At 39.0% G+C, this 14,752-nt stretch overlaps 1 protein-coding gene across 1 annotated transcript in view; it reads right to left on the reverse strand.

Annotated features, from left to right (window-relative positions):
• pth2ra (parathyroid hormone 2 receptor a) overlaps positions 1 to 14,752 on the reverse strand; it is a 408,052-nt gene that overhangs the window by 10,469 nt on the left and 382,831 nt on the right. The window contains exon 12 of the mRNA XM_034186779.1: positions 14,368 to 14,409. Within this exon, the coding sequence (XP_034042670.1) occupies positions 14,368 to 14,409 (42 nt within the window). The remainder of the gene's footprint in view (positions 1 to 14,367; positions 14,410 to 14,752) is intronic.

Consider the following 14,752-nt stretch of genomic DNA (forward strand, 5'->3'; position numbering starts at 1 on the left):
GTTTTCAAGATATGTCTCTAATGAAGTACAATGAGTTTTGTGTTGTCAGTTGTAATTGTGAACTTGTACAGTAACATTCATTTGTGTATGTGCATGTATGTATATGTGTATAGGTATCTATGTATATGTATATATATGTATGTATGTATGTGTGTAATTATGTATGTATGTGTAGGTGTATGTTGGTGTGTGTATACATGTATACTGTATGTATGTAAATATGTATATAGACGAAGACACGGTGTTCACTTGATATGTTTATGATAATGGGATTTGAGTTTGTGTTGTTAAATGTGTTTGTAGCATGGCCCAAGCAGAGGGTCACCCCTTAGAGTCTGGTCTGCTTGAGGTTTCTTCCTCAATACATCAGAGGGAGTTTTTCCTTACCACTGTTGCCTGTGTGCTTGCTCTGGGGGTAGGTAATGTGTATATATGTATGTATGTATGTATGTATGTATGGGGTGGGCGTTTATAAGCTTTACTTCTGCTCACCCCCTTTTTGGTCACACGTCACTGTGGAATTGTCTTGTATATCAGTTTTTGTTATTGACGAGTTGTGTGCCAAATAAATAAGTTCAAGTTCAAATATAATCACAGAGCACTCGATTACCCCCATAAACTTAATATGACAGTCTGCTGAAAAAGGAACCATATAAGGAGCAGTTTCAACTGGAGGAAACCCCGACCTAACCAAATATTGATATGAATATGAATTATTCCCCGGGCAAGACCCCCTCCGAGCTCCCCCAACCCCCCCCCCCCCCACACACACACACACGCACACATAATTTTGCACAAACAGCCATTTTTTAAAATTATTTTATTATTATTTTAATATTTTTGACGTGCCCCTGAATGTGCAATTGAAATGGACATCAAAAGACCACAGGTCACAATATAACTGTTATATAAAACATCCATAAACTGCAAATTTGAATAAACATGCCATTACATGCTAAATGTCTGTCATTAGATGCTACATTAATCTGTCTTTCAGGGAGGAACAATTAACTCCTTGGTTACTGCCTCAAATTGTATGCTTGGTACACTTTATGACTGGTTAAACTATGCTTTGTCACAAAATAGAGTTGGTAAATGTCCATCTTTGAAACTACCTAAAGATATGAAAATTCATTTGACTAACTACAGGGCCAAACGTTAACCCAAATGATGGATATAAATAATAACTGAACTTGTAACAGGTTTTTTTTTTTGCAAAGTACAATCTTATGGTGAAATCAGATTTCGTGTTTGTTGAGTGAAGACTGAATTATTGTTGTATAAACATAGCAAGAAGGCTAACAAACATGTTACACCACCAGTTAACATTAGCCCTTCATTCATGACATGGATACCGTAATCATACAGAGAGAACACAGTTGCATACCTTTATCCTTTGTTTGTTTCTCCTCTTCTTCTTTTATATTTTTCCTAAATTGGGCACCTGATGGCTTTGACCTTTTTCTGTCCATCTCTATTTATCTGACACTTGACAATCAACAGATTCCCCCACCACTCACGACCAGAAGTCAAGACTAAATCAGTTCACCTGGGTGATCACATAATCGTTATATATCACCTATTTTTATTAGCCATTTCACAGAATTCTGAAAAAAATGTGCAGGAATTATAGCCCTCTATTTAAAATATTATGAATGAGATGCGGGCTACTTCGAGGTGTAACTGACTTTAGCCCACAAATTCCACCCCCCCCCCCCACTTCCCTTTTCCATTTGTGAAACCCAGAGGTGAACTGTCCCCCGCATGCCCCTCCCCTTTCCCACTCTCACACTGCTTCTGTGCACCTTGTCAGCAAGCAGGGACCCTACCCATTCCCCACACAGTGATATGATAGATAATCCGGTTGTTAAGCTCTGACGTAACGCATCACGTGATGAATCTGTTTCCGGGTCCAAAGACCTGCAAGTTTATAATTAAAGTTTTGTCTGTATGATCCTTTTAAGGATCTACAGTTTAAGTTTAGTTTGTGTTTACAGTGTGTGCAAACCTTCGTCCCTCCCTTCTCCGAGACCATATGTGTGTGTTGCTCTATAAAAAAGCCCTCCGTAAAACTAGGACATCTTACTATTCATCACTAATTGAAGAAAATAAGAACAACCCCAGGTTTCTTTTCAGCACTGTAGCCAGGATGACAAAGAGTCAGAGTTCTATTGAGCTGAGTATTCCTTTAACTTTAACTAGTAATGACTTCATGACTTTCTTTGCAAATAAAATTTTAACTATTAGAGAAAAAATTATTCATAACCATCCCAAAGACATATCTTTATGTTCGACTGCTTTCAGTAATGCTGGTATTTGGTTAGACTCTTTCTCTCTGATTGTTCTGTCTGAGTTACTTTCATTAGTCACTTCCTCCAAACCATCAACATGTCTATTAGACCCCATTCCTACCAGGCTGCTCAAGGAAGCCCTACCATTAATTAATGCTTCGATCTTAAATATGATCAATCTATCTTTATTAGTTGGTTATGTACCACAGGCTTTTAAGGTGGCAGTAATTAAACCATTACTTAAAAAGCCATCACTTGACCCAGCTATCTTAGCTAATTTTAGGCCAATCTCCAACCTTCCTTTTCGCTCAAAAATTCTTGAAAGGGTAGTTGTAAAACAGCTAACTGATCATCTGCAGAGGAATGGTCTATTTGAAGAGTTTCAGTCAGGTTTCAGAATTCATCATAGTACAGAAACAGCATTAGTGAAGGTTACAAATGATCTTCTTATGGCCTCAGACAGTAGACTCATCTCTGTGCTCGTCCTGTTAGACCTCAGTGCAGCTTTTGATACTGTTGACCATAAAGTTTTATTACAGAGATTAGAGCATGCCATAGGTATTAAAAGCACTACGCTTTTAACCCAGCTTTATCTATCCATGAAGCCAGAGGACACACACCAATTAGTTAAACTGCAGGAATGTCTTTCAGACATGAAGCCATGGATGACCTCTAATTTCTTGCTTTTAAATTCAGATAAAACTGAAATTATTGTACTTGGCCCCAAAATCTTAGAAACATGGGGTCTAACCAGATCCTTACTCTGAATGGCATTACACTGACCTCCAGTAATACTGTGAGAAATCTTGGAGTCATTTTTGATCAGGATATGTCCTTCAATGCGCATATTAAGCAAATATGTAGGACTGCTTTTTTGCATTTGCGCAATAACTCTAAAATTAGAAAGGTCTTGTCTCAGAGTGATGCTGAAAAGCTAATTCATGCATTTATTTCTTCTAGGCTGGACTATTGTAATTCATTATTATTAGGTTGTCCTAAAAGTTACCTGAAAAGCCTTCAGTTAATTCAAAATGCTGCAGCTAGAGTACTGACAGGGACTAGAAGGAGAGAGCATATTTCACCCATAATGGCTTCTCTTCATTGGCTCCCTGTTAATTCCAGAATAGAATTTAAATTTCTTCTTCTTACTTATAAGGTTTTGAATAATCAGGTCCCATCTTATCTTAGGGACCTCATAGTACCATATCACCCCAATAGAGTGCTTCGCTGTCAGACTGCAGGCTTACTTGTAGTTCCTAGGGTTTGTAAGAGTAGAATGGGAGGCAGAGCCTTCAGCTTTCAGGCTCCTCTCCTGTGGAACCAGCTCCTATTTCGGATTAGGGAGACAGACACCGTCCTACTTTTAAGATTAAGCTTAAAACTTTCCTTTTTGAAAAAGCTTATAGTTAGGGCTGGATCAGGTGACCCTGGACCATCCCTTAGTTATGCTGCTATAGACTTAGACTGCTGGGGGGTTTCCCATGTTGCGCCCAGTTTTTCTTTTATTCACCTCTTTTTGCTCTGTATGCACCACTCTGCTTTAAATCATTGGTGATTGATCTCTGCTCTCTTCCACAGCATGTCTTTTTCCTGATTCTCTCCCCTCAGCCCCAACCAGTCCCAGCAGAAGACTGCTCCTCCCTGAGCCTGGTTCTGCTGGAGGTTTCTTCCTGTTAAAAGGGAGTTTTCCTTCCCACTGTCGCCAAGTGCTTGCTCATAGGGGGTCGTTTTGACCATTGGGTTTTTTCTGTAATTATTGTATGGCTTTTGCCTTACAATATAAAGGGCCTTGGGGCGACTGTTTGTTGTGATTTGGTGCTATATAAATAAAATTGATTTGATTTGATTTGTCTGTTTCTAAGGTAAGAACACTTAATAAAACTTCTTTTCTTTTACTTTATATATTTTAATTATGCACAGGTAAACTATACATGTCTGTGTGTTAATAAAACATTTTTTTTCATAATTTAGAGTGATTTGGGGATGTTTAACAAGACTGGAACGGATTAAAATTATTTTAGTTATTTTCAATGGGGAAATTTGTTTGAAATATGAGCAGATTGGCTTACCATCTTGGTCACGGAACAAATTAACCTCGTAAATCAAGGTTCCACTGTACTAGTAAAATGTCATTTTTTTAATGCTTTTCATCATGTTAATAAGAGACTGCATCCATGAGATCCTGAAAACTTGCTAAAACAATGATTACCAATGATCAGTGTCTGCTACATTTAACCTGTGTGTAATTTAATAAATGCAAACAGAATTTCAGACATCTTATACAGTGGTCCCTCGCTATATCGCGGTTCACCTTTTGTGGTCTCGCTGTTTCGCGGATTTTTTTTAGTGCAATTTTGCATGCTGCTTCTTTTTTAACTGTCTGCTGTGCTTAGTTGCAACCAAAATCTGGCAACAGGTCCAGAGACTACACTTGCTGTTTTGATGCAGAGCGCTCCAGCAGCAAAGAAAAAGCACGCGCATTGTGTTCTGCGTGTGTCTGTTTATAAGAATCTTCTCGCTCAGAAGAAAAAAAGAGCGCCAACAACTACCCATATCACTCAGAAAAAGACACCTGCCCCGAGGTGGAAAAACACGCTGCGGAGCGGCGCCACGATGAAGGCGCAATCAGAGGAATACTGGTCAGTTACTATTAATAATTTCTTATGTGTCCAACCTCGTAGGTTGATCGTTAAAATTAAATTTGTTAGTTCTAAAAGCCATCATAATTATTTATAGGAAAACGTTCTATTTTTATTTCTCAAACAAATGTTTGGGCCTGAAAACAGGTTTTGATCTTTGGTTTCATTCTATAATACTGGACTTATTTTTCTACTAAGGTTTGAACTTTGAGAGTGTTTACACAGGAGAGAAAAGTGAGAAAATGTGTGTAGTGAGGGGTTTTACAGCCTTAAAACATCTATAATAATTGTAAAAAAAATAACGCTGCTACTTCACAGAATTCAACTATCGCGGGTTATTTTTAGAAAGTAACTCCCGCGATAAACGAGGGACCACTGTATATACAGTGAGGAAAATAAGTATTTGAACACCCTGCGATTTTGCAAGTTCTCCTACTTAGAAATCATGGAGGGGTCTGAAATTTGCATCTTAGGTGCATGTCCACTGTGAGAGACATAATCTAAAAAAAAAAAATCCGGAAATTACAATGTATGATATTTTAATAATTTATTTGTATGTTACTACTGCATATAAGTATTTGAACATCTGTGAAAATCAATGTTAATATTTGGTACAGTAGCCTTTGTTTGCAATTACAGAGGTCAAACGTTTCTTGTAGTTTTTCACCAGGTTTGCACACACTGCAGCAGGGATTTTGGTCCACTCCTCCATATAGATCTTCTCCAAATCTTTCAGGTTTGGAGTTTCAGCTCCCTCCAAAGATTTTCTATTGAGTTCAAGTCTGGAGACTGGCCAGGCCACTCCAGGACCTTGAAATGCTTCTTACGGAGCCCCTCCTTAGTTGCCCTGGCTGTGTGTTTGGGGTCACTGTCATGCTGGAAGACCCAGCCATGACCCATTTTCAATGCTCTTACTAAGGGAAGGAGGTTGTTTGTCAAAATCTTGGAATACATGACCCCATCCATCCTCCCTTCAATACAGTGCAGTCGGCCTGTCCCCTTTGCAGAAGAACACCCCCAGAATATGATGTTTCCACCCCCATGCTTCATGGTTGGGATGGTTTTCTTGGGTTTGTTCTCATCCTCTAAACATGGTAAGTGGAGTTGATTCCAAAAAGCTCTATTCTGGTCTCATCTGACCACATGACCTTCTCCCATGCCTCCTCTGGATCATCCAGATGGTCACTGGTTAACTTCAAACAGGCCTGGACATGTGCTGCCTTGAACAGGGGGACCTTGCTGCCCTGCAGGATTTTAAACCATGACATCATCATGTGTTACTAATGTAATCTTTGTGACTGTGGTACCAGCTCTCTTCAGGTCATTGACCAGGTCCTCCTGTGTAGTTCTGAGCTTTCTCAGAATCATCCTTACCCCACAAAGTGAGATCTTGCATGGAATCCCAGACCGAGGGATACTGACAGTCATCTTGTGTTTGTTCCACTTTCTAATAAATAATCATAACAGTTGTTGTCTTCTGCCAAGCTGCTTGCCTGTTGTCCTGTAGTCCATCCCAGCCTTGTGCAGGTCTACAGTTTTGTCCCTGGTGTCCTTAGACAGCTCTTTGGTCTTGGCTATGGTGGACAGGTTGGAGTGTGATTGATTGAGTGTGTGAACAGGTGTCTTTTATACAGGTAACAAGTTCAAACAGGTGCAATTAATACAGGTAAAGAGTGCAGATAAGAGGGCTTCTTAAAGAAAAATTAACAGGTCTGTGTGAGCCAGAATTCTTGCTGGTTGGTAGGTGTTCAAATACTTATTTGCAGCAGTAACATACAAATAAATTATTAAAAAAAAATCATACATTGTGATTTCCGGATTTTTTTTTTTTTTTTAGATTATGTCTCTCACAGTGGACATGCACGTAAGATAAAAATTTCAGACCCCTCCTTGATTTCTAAGTGGGAGAACTTGCAAAATTGCAGGGTGTTCAAATACTTATTTTCCTCACTGTATATATATATATATATATAAACACCTCTGGAAGAAAGAGGACAAACAGTGTTGTAAAAGACAATAATCAGGATGTTAAAGAACAAACTTCACTTTGCCCCCAAACGACATGAACAGGAAGTGATCACAGCTCACAGCACCTCCCACTGAAAATAACGGAGAAACGACCTGAGCTTCTGGCATCTTTACATAAAACAAACGCAACAACAATGTCTAAAAACCCAGTTAATATATCCAGGAGAGTTTTAGGCACAATATACAAAGTTTTATGTTGCGATGTTAATGCTGTTCGTGTGCAGCGGTTTAAGTGCAGCCTGATCAGAGCGTCTCAGTGCAGATATCAGTGTTATTGACAGCGCGCTTTTTTTGTTTGGACCCGGAAGTTGAAAATCACATGATGCACGTTACATCACACTTAACAACTGGACAGAAAACCACTGTGACGCACTTTGTAACGATTTTTTTTTTTTTTTTTTTAAGTGCTCATGCCGCTCCCCATGTGTCATGAAAAAATGTCACCTCAGGCAGTTGCCCGGTTCTCCTGTGCCAAAAACCGCTACTGTGTACACCCAGTATACTTACTACTCAGCTCATATACTGTATACTTTAACCAGTATTATGTTTCACTGCGTCCACTAAATATAGACTACTATATTTCAATGTTGTTTCATGCCTGGTCATATATACCTTATGGAACAGTCATGGTGCCAATAATATTAACACGCATTCTCATGAATGTAGACACTGACTGTAGCTTTTAAATATAAATTTCACAATCTAACATGGATGTGCATTGCAATGGGCCCTTATTTTGATCCAGTTTATTCCCTTGTGTTTGTGTTGCTCCTTCTCATAGTTTCCATAATGTCTGCTTTCCTGATCTGTCTTTGTGTGGATGCTGTTGGCATGGCACTACACCTGCTGCTACATCTCCAGCTGTATAAAAACTCAATGCTTCAACCACTCAATCAGATTATTCCATTAGATCAGTGCTATCTGCAAATTTTGGAAGCTCATTGAATTATTTCTTGTACATTTTTGAGAAACAGTGTCTCCCTTATTCTTCAGTGTAGCGCCGGAGTCAATTCTGCTGCCTTACAACACTCAACTACAATCCACTATTCTTACGCTAAATTGACTGCATTTATATAGCGCTTTTCCATCTGCATCAGACGCTCAAAGCGCTTTCAGGGTTGTGAAATTAAAACTGAAATCCGAGGAAAATTAGCAGGAGGTCTGGGGGGGTGGGTACAGCTCCCCAGGAGCCGGGGTCTAGGGCCCTGTAGGCCCCAGAATTAAATTTTTATCTAATGATACTTTTTCAGCATCTCCTGGAAGAACAAATCTCAAAATTAGTGGATATTTAAATGATCCTATATTCAACCTTTTATTTGACCTGTCAATGATGATGTTGAAATAACAGAATATGATGTGGATGTAGGACCTGGAATGATTTTCCCTTTAATTGTAAACCAAATTATGCATTAACTCAGAACAATTAAACTAAATGAAATTTATGAAGACTGAAAAGACCGTTACAGCATTTCAAAAACCACAGCTAAAGCTTGTAGAATATTTAGAAAATCATGGTAAAATATTAATAACATACCTTATAGTAAAAAGTCACTTATATTCTTGTGTAAATTCATGCAGCCTAAATCCATTCAAAGCCACAATGTCTTTTTTACAATGAAAGAAAGTCTAGATTAGTGAAAAAAGTCACATAATCTTGTCTAAAATCCTGTTTGAACAGCAGAATGTTTATTTTCCAGGGAGACAAAAATTCTTACTGTGTTTTCCTGAGAGAGCACAGTTCACTTTTTCCGTTTCTTTTATCTTTCAGGTGTGTTGATGAAGCGACGATTCCACGGATTCTTGTCCTTATAAGACTTTTTCCAAACCGTCTTTCTCGCCATCTTCTCTCTGTGCGACGTCGGTTCGTGACACAGACACGCTGCACAAATCTTTTAAAATCTTGAAAGCTCTAAAAGTTTGGGATGTCCACATGCTAAGTTTAGCTTAAGCGCAGCACAGGAGCCACACAGCATCGCCGCAGCAACCAACCAGTCCTGCTTTACGACAACTGTTGTAACAGCTACGCTTTGAGTGGCATTTTTCCTCCGCAAAACTCCACGGATCCGAGGAAACTGATTTGTATCTGTAACACACAGATCAGTGTCCGCGGACTTATAAAACTTACACGATGTGGTAAAAAAAGAGAACGCTTTGCGATAAGCATTTTAAAAACTCAGTGATGTTCACGATTAAAGAGTAAGTCACTAACACCCCGCACCCCCTGCCCCCTATGATGAAATCCACGGAATCCCACGGATCCGCGGAGTTTTCACAGCCCTGCGCTTTACAAATAATGCCTCACATTCACCCCGATGTGAGGGTGCTGCCATACAAGGCGCTCACTACACACCGTGGGATTAAAGACCTTGCCCAAGGGCCCTTAGTGATTTGCCAGTCAGGCTGGGATTTGAACCGAGGATCTTCTGGTCTCAAGCCCAGCACCTTAACCAATAGACCATCACCATTCATGGCAGCATTGCATACCCCCCCCCCCCCCCCCCCGACATACACATTATTTTAAGCAATGCTGAATGATTGGATAAAGATTACAGACATGGAGAAGGAAACAGCTATGAAGGTATTAGTTGTAACATCTGGACAGAGGAAGGAAAAACAGACTTAATGGTGGAATGTGGAAGTACAGGGAATTATTAGGGGAACAGGCTGTCAGAAAAGTATTGGGGATTGGGGGAGAGATGAATAAAGTATACGGGAGTACAAGAAGATGTGGTGTAAGGGAAAGACAAATGTGGAAAGAGCATATACTGAGCTGTACAACATATTCAGTTGCAAAGCCGTGACGTAATGTGTCATGTGATAAATCTCTTTCCGGATCCAAACAAACTACGCACGTGAGTTTCTCTACAGTGATGGCTGAGCTGATCAGTTTGTTTACACTGACAAAGATCTTTTCTTCCACACCAGAATGGGTTAAAAAGGGCTTGAATTTGTTTGATTCTGGTTGGGTGATGTCTGTAAATGTTGAAAATGGTACAGGATGCAGGCTGCCATTAAATGCTACAGAAGAAGAGAGGGTGCATTAGGTTTATGTCACAGAAGCTCGTTTTGAGGTCGGAGTGCATTTCTGCCTTCACTAAATGCCTCAAGAAACAACAAAAAATGCATAAAAGTACATACTTTACTCATAATTGTTGTCAGTCTGGCTAAATCGTCAGACTCTGACCCACTGATTAGGCAGCTAATCTCATTTTCCACAGTTGCATGTGTGCGAGGGTGCGTTTGTTTAATAACATCGGACCGCGCATTTCTGCATTCACAAAATGCCTCAGAAAGTGCATACAAGTACTTACTTTTGTCATATTTGTTGTCAGTCTGGGTAAATTGTTGGAATAATCTAATTTCCTCAGCGCAGCGGAACATTCGTGAGACAAAAACAAACATGTTTTCATCATAGTGGTCAGAGCTGTTATCTCCAACCACCAGCTCACTCTGGCACAATATGAACTGAATAACAAATAATTTATAGATTCTTAATGATACCCATCCCACTCACAATCACTGATCTAAATTAAATACTTTTGCGCAGGTGACATTAACATTATCTGTTGGGTCCACTTGGCAGTAACATGTCTAATATAGTCGTGTTTATTTACCTTAAGCTACGCTACTTTACTTTTTTCTTTGCCGTTAGTTGGAAACCTATAGAAAGACAAATCCGGCGAAGTTTCCGGTTGATTGGTGCACATGGGCACACAACACTGTAGCATTCTCTCACTGTTTACACTGCGCCGCCAGAACCAACGAGTGCAGAGAAAAACACGTATTTTCTTTGTTTTGGTTCGGAAGGAGATTTATCACGTGACGCGTTACGTCAGACTTTGCAACCAAATTGAACCCTGAGATAATGGATGCAGATGAAAATGTGTCAACACAAAAGGAGAGTGTGTTAAGAATGTCGAGAGAGTACTTTGAAGAGCTGATAAATTAAGAAAATGAGAGGACAGAAGGCTGGATGAAGAGGAGAGAGTGAATCAGGATGTGTGATGGATTAGTAAGGATGAAATGAGTACAGCGACACTGAAAAACAAGACCAATCTGAGATTTGTGATGTTTACCAAAGGTTGATGATTACTCAAAATAAAAGATATGTGATTCACATCATGACCTGGACTTTATCTGGATCTGGATTCCACAATACAAAGCAATAATTGCATACTGATCCAGAATGGTCCGACTGATCAAGATGTTGCAGTCTGATATTGAATTCACAAAACTGAAACAAAAAAGTGTCTTCCTGATCCTGGTTTTACATCGTGATGTTGTATCTGTGAAGTAGTTTTGACGTAATCCTTAAGTCTACAAAGTGAAATCCTGATCCAGAATCGGATCTGGATCCAGATCACCTCCAAAATTTAATGGGGTCTTCCAAGATCTAACACCACTGTGTGGTGAAACTCTATTAAGTAGTTTTGACATAATCCTCAAAATGTGACTAAGTGAAGTGTACAAATTGAAATCCCAATCCAGAATCTTGATCCAGATCACCCCCAAAAGTCAGTGGAGTCTTCCATGGCCTAATATTTACATGTGGTGCAAATTTGGTGAGAATCCATGAAGTTTTTTTTTGTTTTGTTTTTTATGTAATCCATCAAATCCTACTATATAAAGTGAAATCTTGATCCAGAACCCAGATCCAGATCATTATCATTTCCATGGCACATCTATCTGTGGTGAAAATTTCATCAAAATCCATGCAATAGTTTTGACGGAATCCTGCTAACCGACAGACAGACAGACAGACAAATAAAAGCCAAAATTTGATTATGTCCTTGGCAGATGTAAACAAGTCTGTTGGATTTACATGCTTTCAATATGTACATCAGTTGCACATGATCAAAATGTATCCAAATAACACAATATTGAGTGGATGCTTGCGGAGTGAAAAAAGAACTGTACCATTATTGATTTTTAAGAAAAGCAGAGCTGCAGTAACTTTAAGCTTGATTAGTCTCAGCATGAAGTTATGGAAGAGTTGTGAAAGCTACAGTGAGAAAAAATGTGGTTCTTGCAATGTGGTTTCATGCTGAGAAAGAGTACTACAGCTGCAATGTCTGCTCTGAGTACTGATGGAGAAGTACAGAGAAGGATATGAGGTGTAGGCAGGAGTGATTTGTGATGAAAGGATATCTGTAAGAATGAAAGGGAACACCCCTCGAGACAACAGTGAGACCACCTATATGTTAACTGAACACAAAAAATTAGATGAAACTGACTGCATAAAAAATAAGTGACACCTCTTTGAACATCTTCTGAAATCAAGTACAAAACTTAAGCCAAAAAATAGAAACTTAAAATAAAAACGTAAACTAAACCTTAGACAGTATTTGAATCTAAATTCTAAATTTCCAAACTTATTGCAATAACCTGACAAAGCTTTTAAAAATGATTTTTTTTTTTTTAAAGGTTGTCTGCAATATTAAAGAAATCACAATTTTAAACTGTTTTGTAATTTTAGACAGTTTTGATTGGTTATTGATTAATTTTGGATTATTTCAAATAAATACCAGTCGTTTTTGACTTTTTCCACAATCATTTTAATCCATTTATTTGAATCTTGGACCAGTTTTAATTTATTTTACTCATTTTAATGTACTACTTGCTGAATCATTTTTGGAATGTGTTGCAGGCCTAAAGTGTGTGTGTGTGTGTGTGTGTGTGTGTGTGTGTGTGTGTGTGTGTGTGTGTGTGTGTGTGTGTGTGTGTGTGTGTGTGTGTGTGTGTGTGTGTGTGTGTGTGTGTGTGTGTGAGTGAGTGAGTGAGATCAGATCAAACAGAATCAAAAGGTTCTGGCTGTTTGATTCTACTCTCTTTCTCTCTGAGATTCTGTGGCTACCGTTGAGGACTCAAGTCTGACACCACATGCTGGACCCCTGGCTGAAGGACAGGATGCATACTTACACATGACTCTTGCCAAAATGATGGGGACTTTGTATAGCAACCTACAATTGCATTTTGCACTTTGTTTTGAACTTTATGTTTTGCATATTTGAAAATTTTCTCTTGTACTTTATTTGATCTCCATTATTGTTAGAATCAGCAAAGCAGTGGGCAACCCTTCTGAATCTGGTCTTCTTGATGTTTCTTCCTCAAAAAACCCCAGAGAGAGTTTTTCCTTACCACTGTTGCCTATGTGCTTCTCGGATTGTTGGTTGGTGTTGGTGAGGTTCGACCTTACCCATGTGAAGTGCCTTGGGGCGACTTATGTTGTGATTTGGCACGATATAAATAAATTGAATTAAATCAAGAATTTTGTGAGGGAATATGTCACTGAAGCCAAAGGTTGTATCTTTAAATTGTCTACTCTGTTGCTCAAGCAGCTTTTTTTTTTTTATGTAGTGTTCGAATTTTGCTACAATTGGACACAATTTTTGATTAGGTGGGTGGGTGGGTTTTTCCCCTTTTCCGTTCCTGGCTCAGTTCCAGGATGTCACAGAGACCCTGGTATTGGAAGTATAGATCAATTAATTCATTTTTAGAATCAAGTGCAGAATTTAATGTTAATTGAGAACACTATTGGGTCTCTGGGTGTGACATGCTTTACTATAAGACAATACAGTTAGCCGCCACCATGTTTAATCTTGCACCTAATCATCTGAGTTTGCATTTCTTTCATTCAATCATGATTTTTAAAGGGAAGTAAGGAGGACAACTGTTCCGAAGAACTCAAAGAACTCATGACTCAAATCTACACTCAACAAAAATATAAACGCAACACTTTTGGTTTTGCTCCCATTTTGTATGAGATGAACTCAAAGATCTAAAACTTTTTCCACATACACAATATCACCATTTCCCTCAAATATTGTTCACAAACCAGTCTAAATCTGTGATAGTGAGCACTTCTCCTTTGCTGAGATCGGCGTATATGACAGCGTGTACCAGTTCCTGCCAATATCCAGCAACTTCGCACAGCCATTGAACAGGAGTGGACCAACATTCCACAGGCCACAATTGACAACCTGATCAACTCTATGCGAAGGAGATGTGTTGCACTGCATGAGGCAAATGGTGGTCACACCAGATACTGACTGGTATCCCCACCCAATAAAACAAAACTGCACCTTTCAGAGTGGCCTTTTATTGTGGACAGTCTAAGGCACACCTGTGCACTAATCATGGTGTCTAATCAGCATCTTGATATGGCACACCTGTGAGGTGGGATGGATTATCTCAGCAAAGGAGAAGTGCTCACTATCACAGATTTAGACTGGTTTGTGAACAATATTTGAGGGAAATGGTGATATTGTGTATGTGGAAAAAGTTTTAGATCATTGGGTTCATCTCATACAAAATGGGAGCAAAACCAAAAGTGTTGCATTTATATTTTTGTTAGTATATTTCCACCCCAAGTGTGTTTTTTTTTTTTTTTTAAATAATGATGCACTTACCTCTCCATTGCAGTAGCAGTAGATAATAGATACAAAGAATCCCTGAAAAGAAGAGATTTGATATATATAAATTGAGAATTCAGGTCAGAGCACGACATCGTATTAAGAAATGATGACATGAGATTTTACCCCGTGCTATTTTCTGTCCCAATGTGTCTACAGCAAATGGCTTGTACAGCAAAAATATAGATCTTGTAACTTGCCAAACTGCAAAAGCAGATAATGATGGTGAATTGATTTAATTGTGGTTAATTTTGATGCTCCAGATCAACTGATATGGGGACAATATACATCTAGCACTGCCAGAGGAAAGCACAGAGCATTCTCAGGGACAAACATAACCCAGCCTGCACTCTGTTTCAGTGGGTGTATTCAGATTACAACC

Source organism: Thalassophryne amazonica, chromosome 14 (assembly GCF_902500255.1).
Source record: "Thalassophryne amazonica chromosome 14, fThaAma1.1, whole genome shotgun sequence".
Lineage (NCBI taxonomy): Eukaryota > Metazoa > Chordata > Actinopteri > Batrachoidiformes > Batrachoididae > Thalassophryne > Thalassophryne amazonica.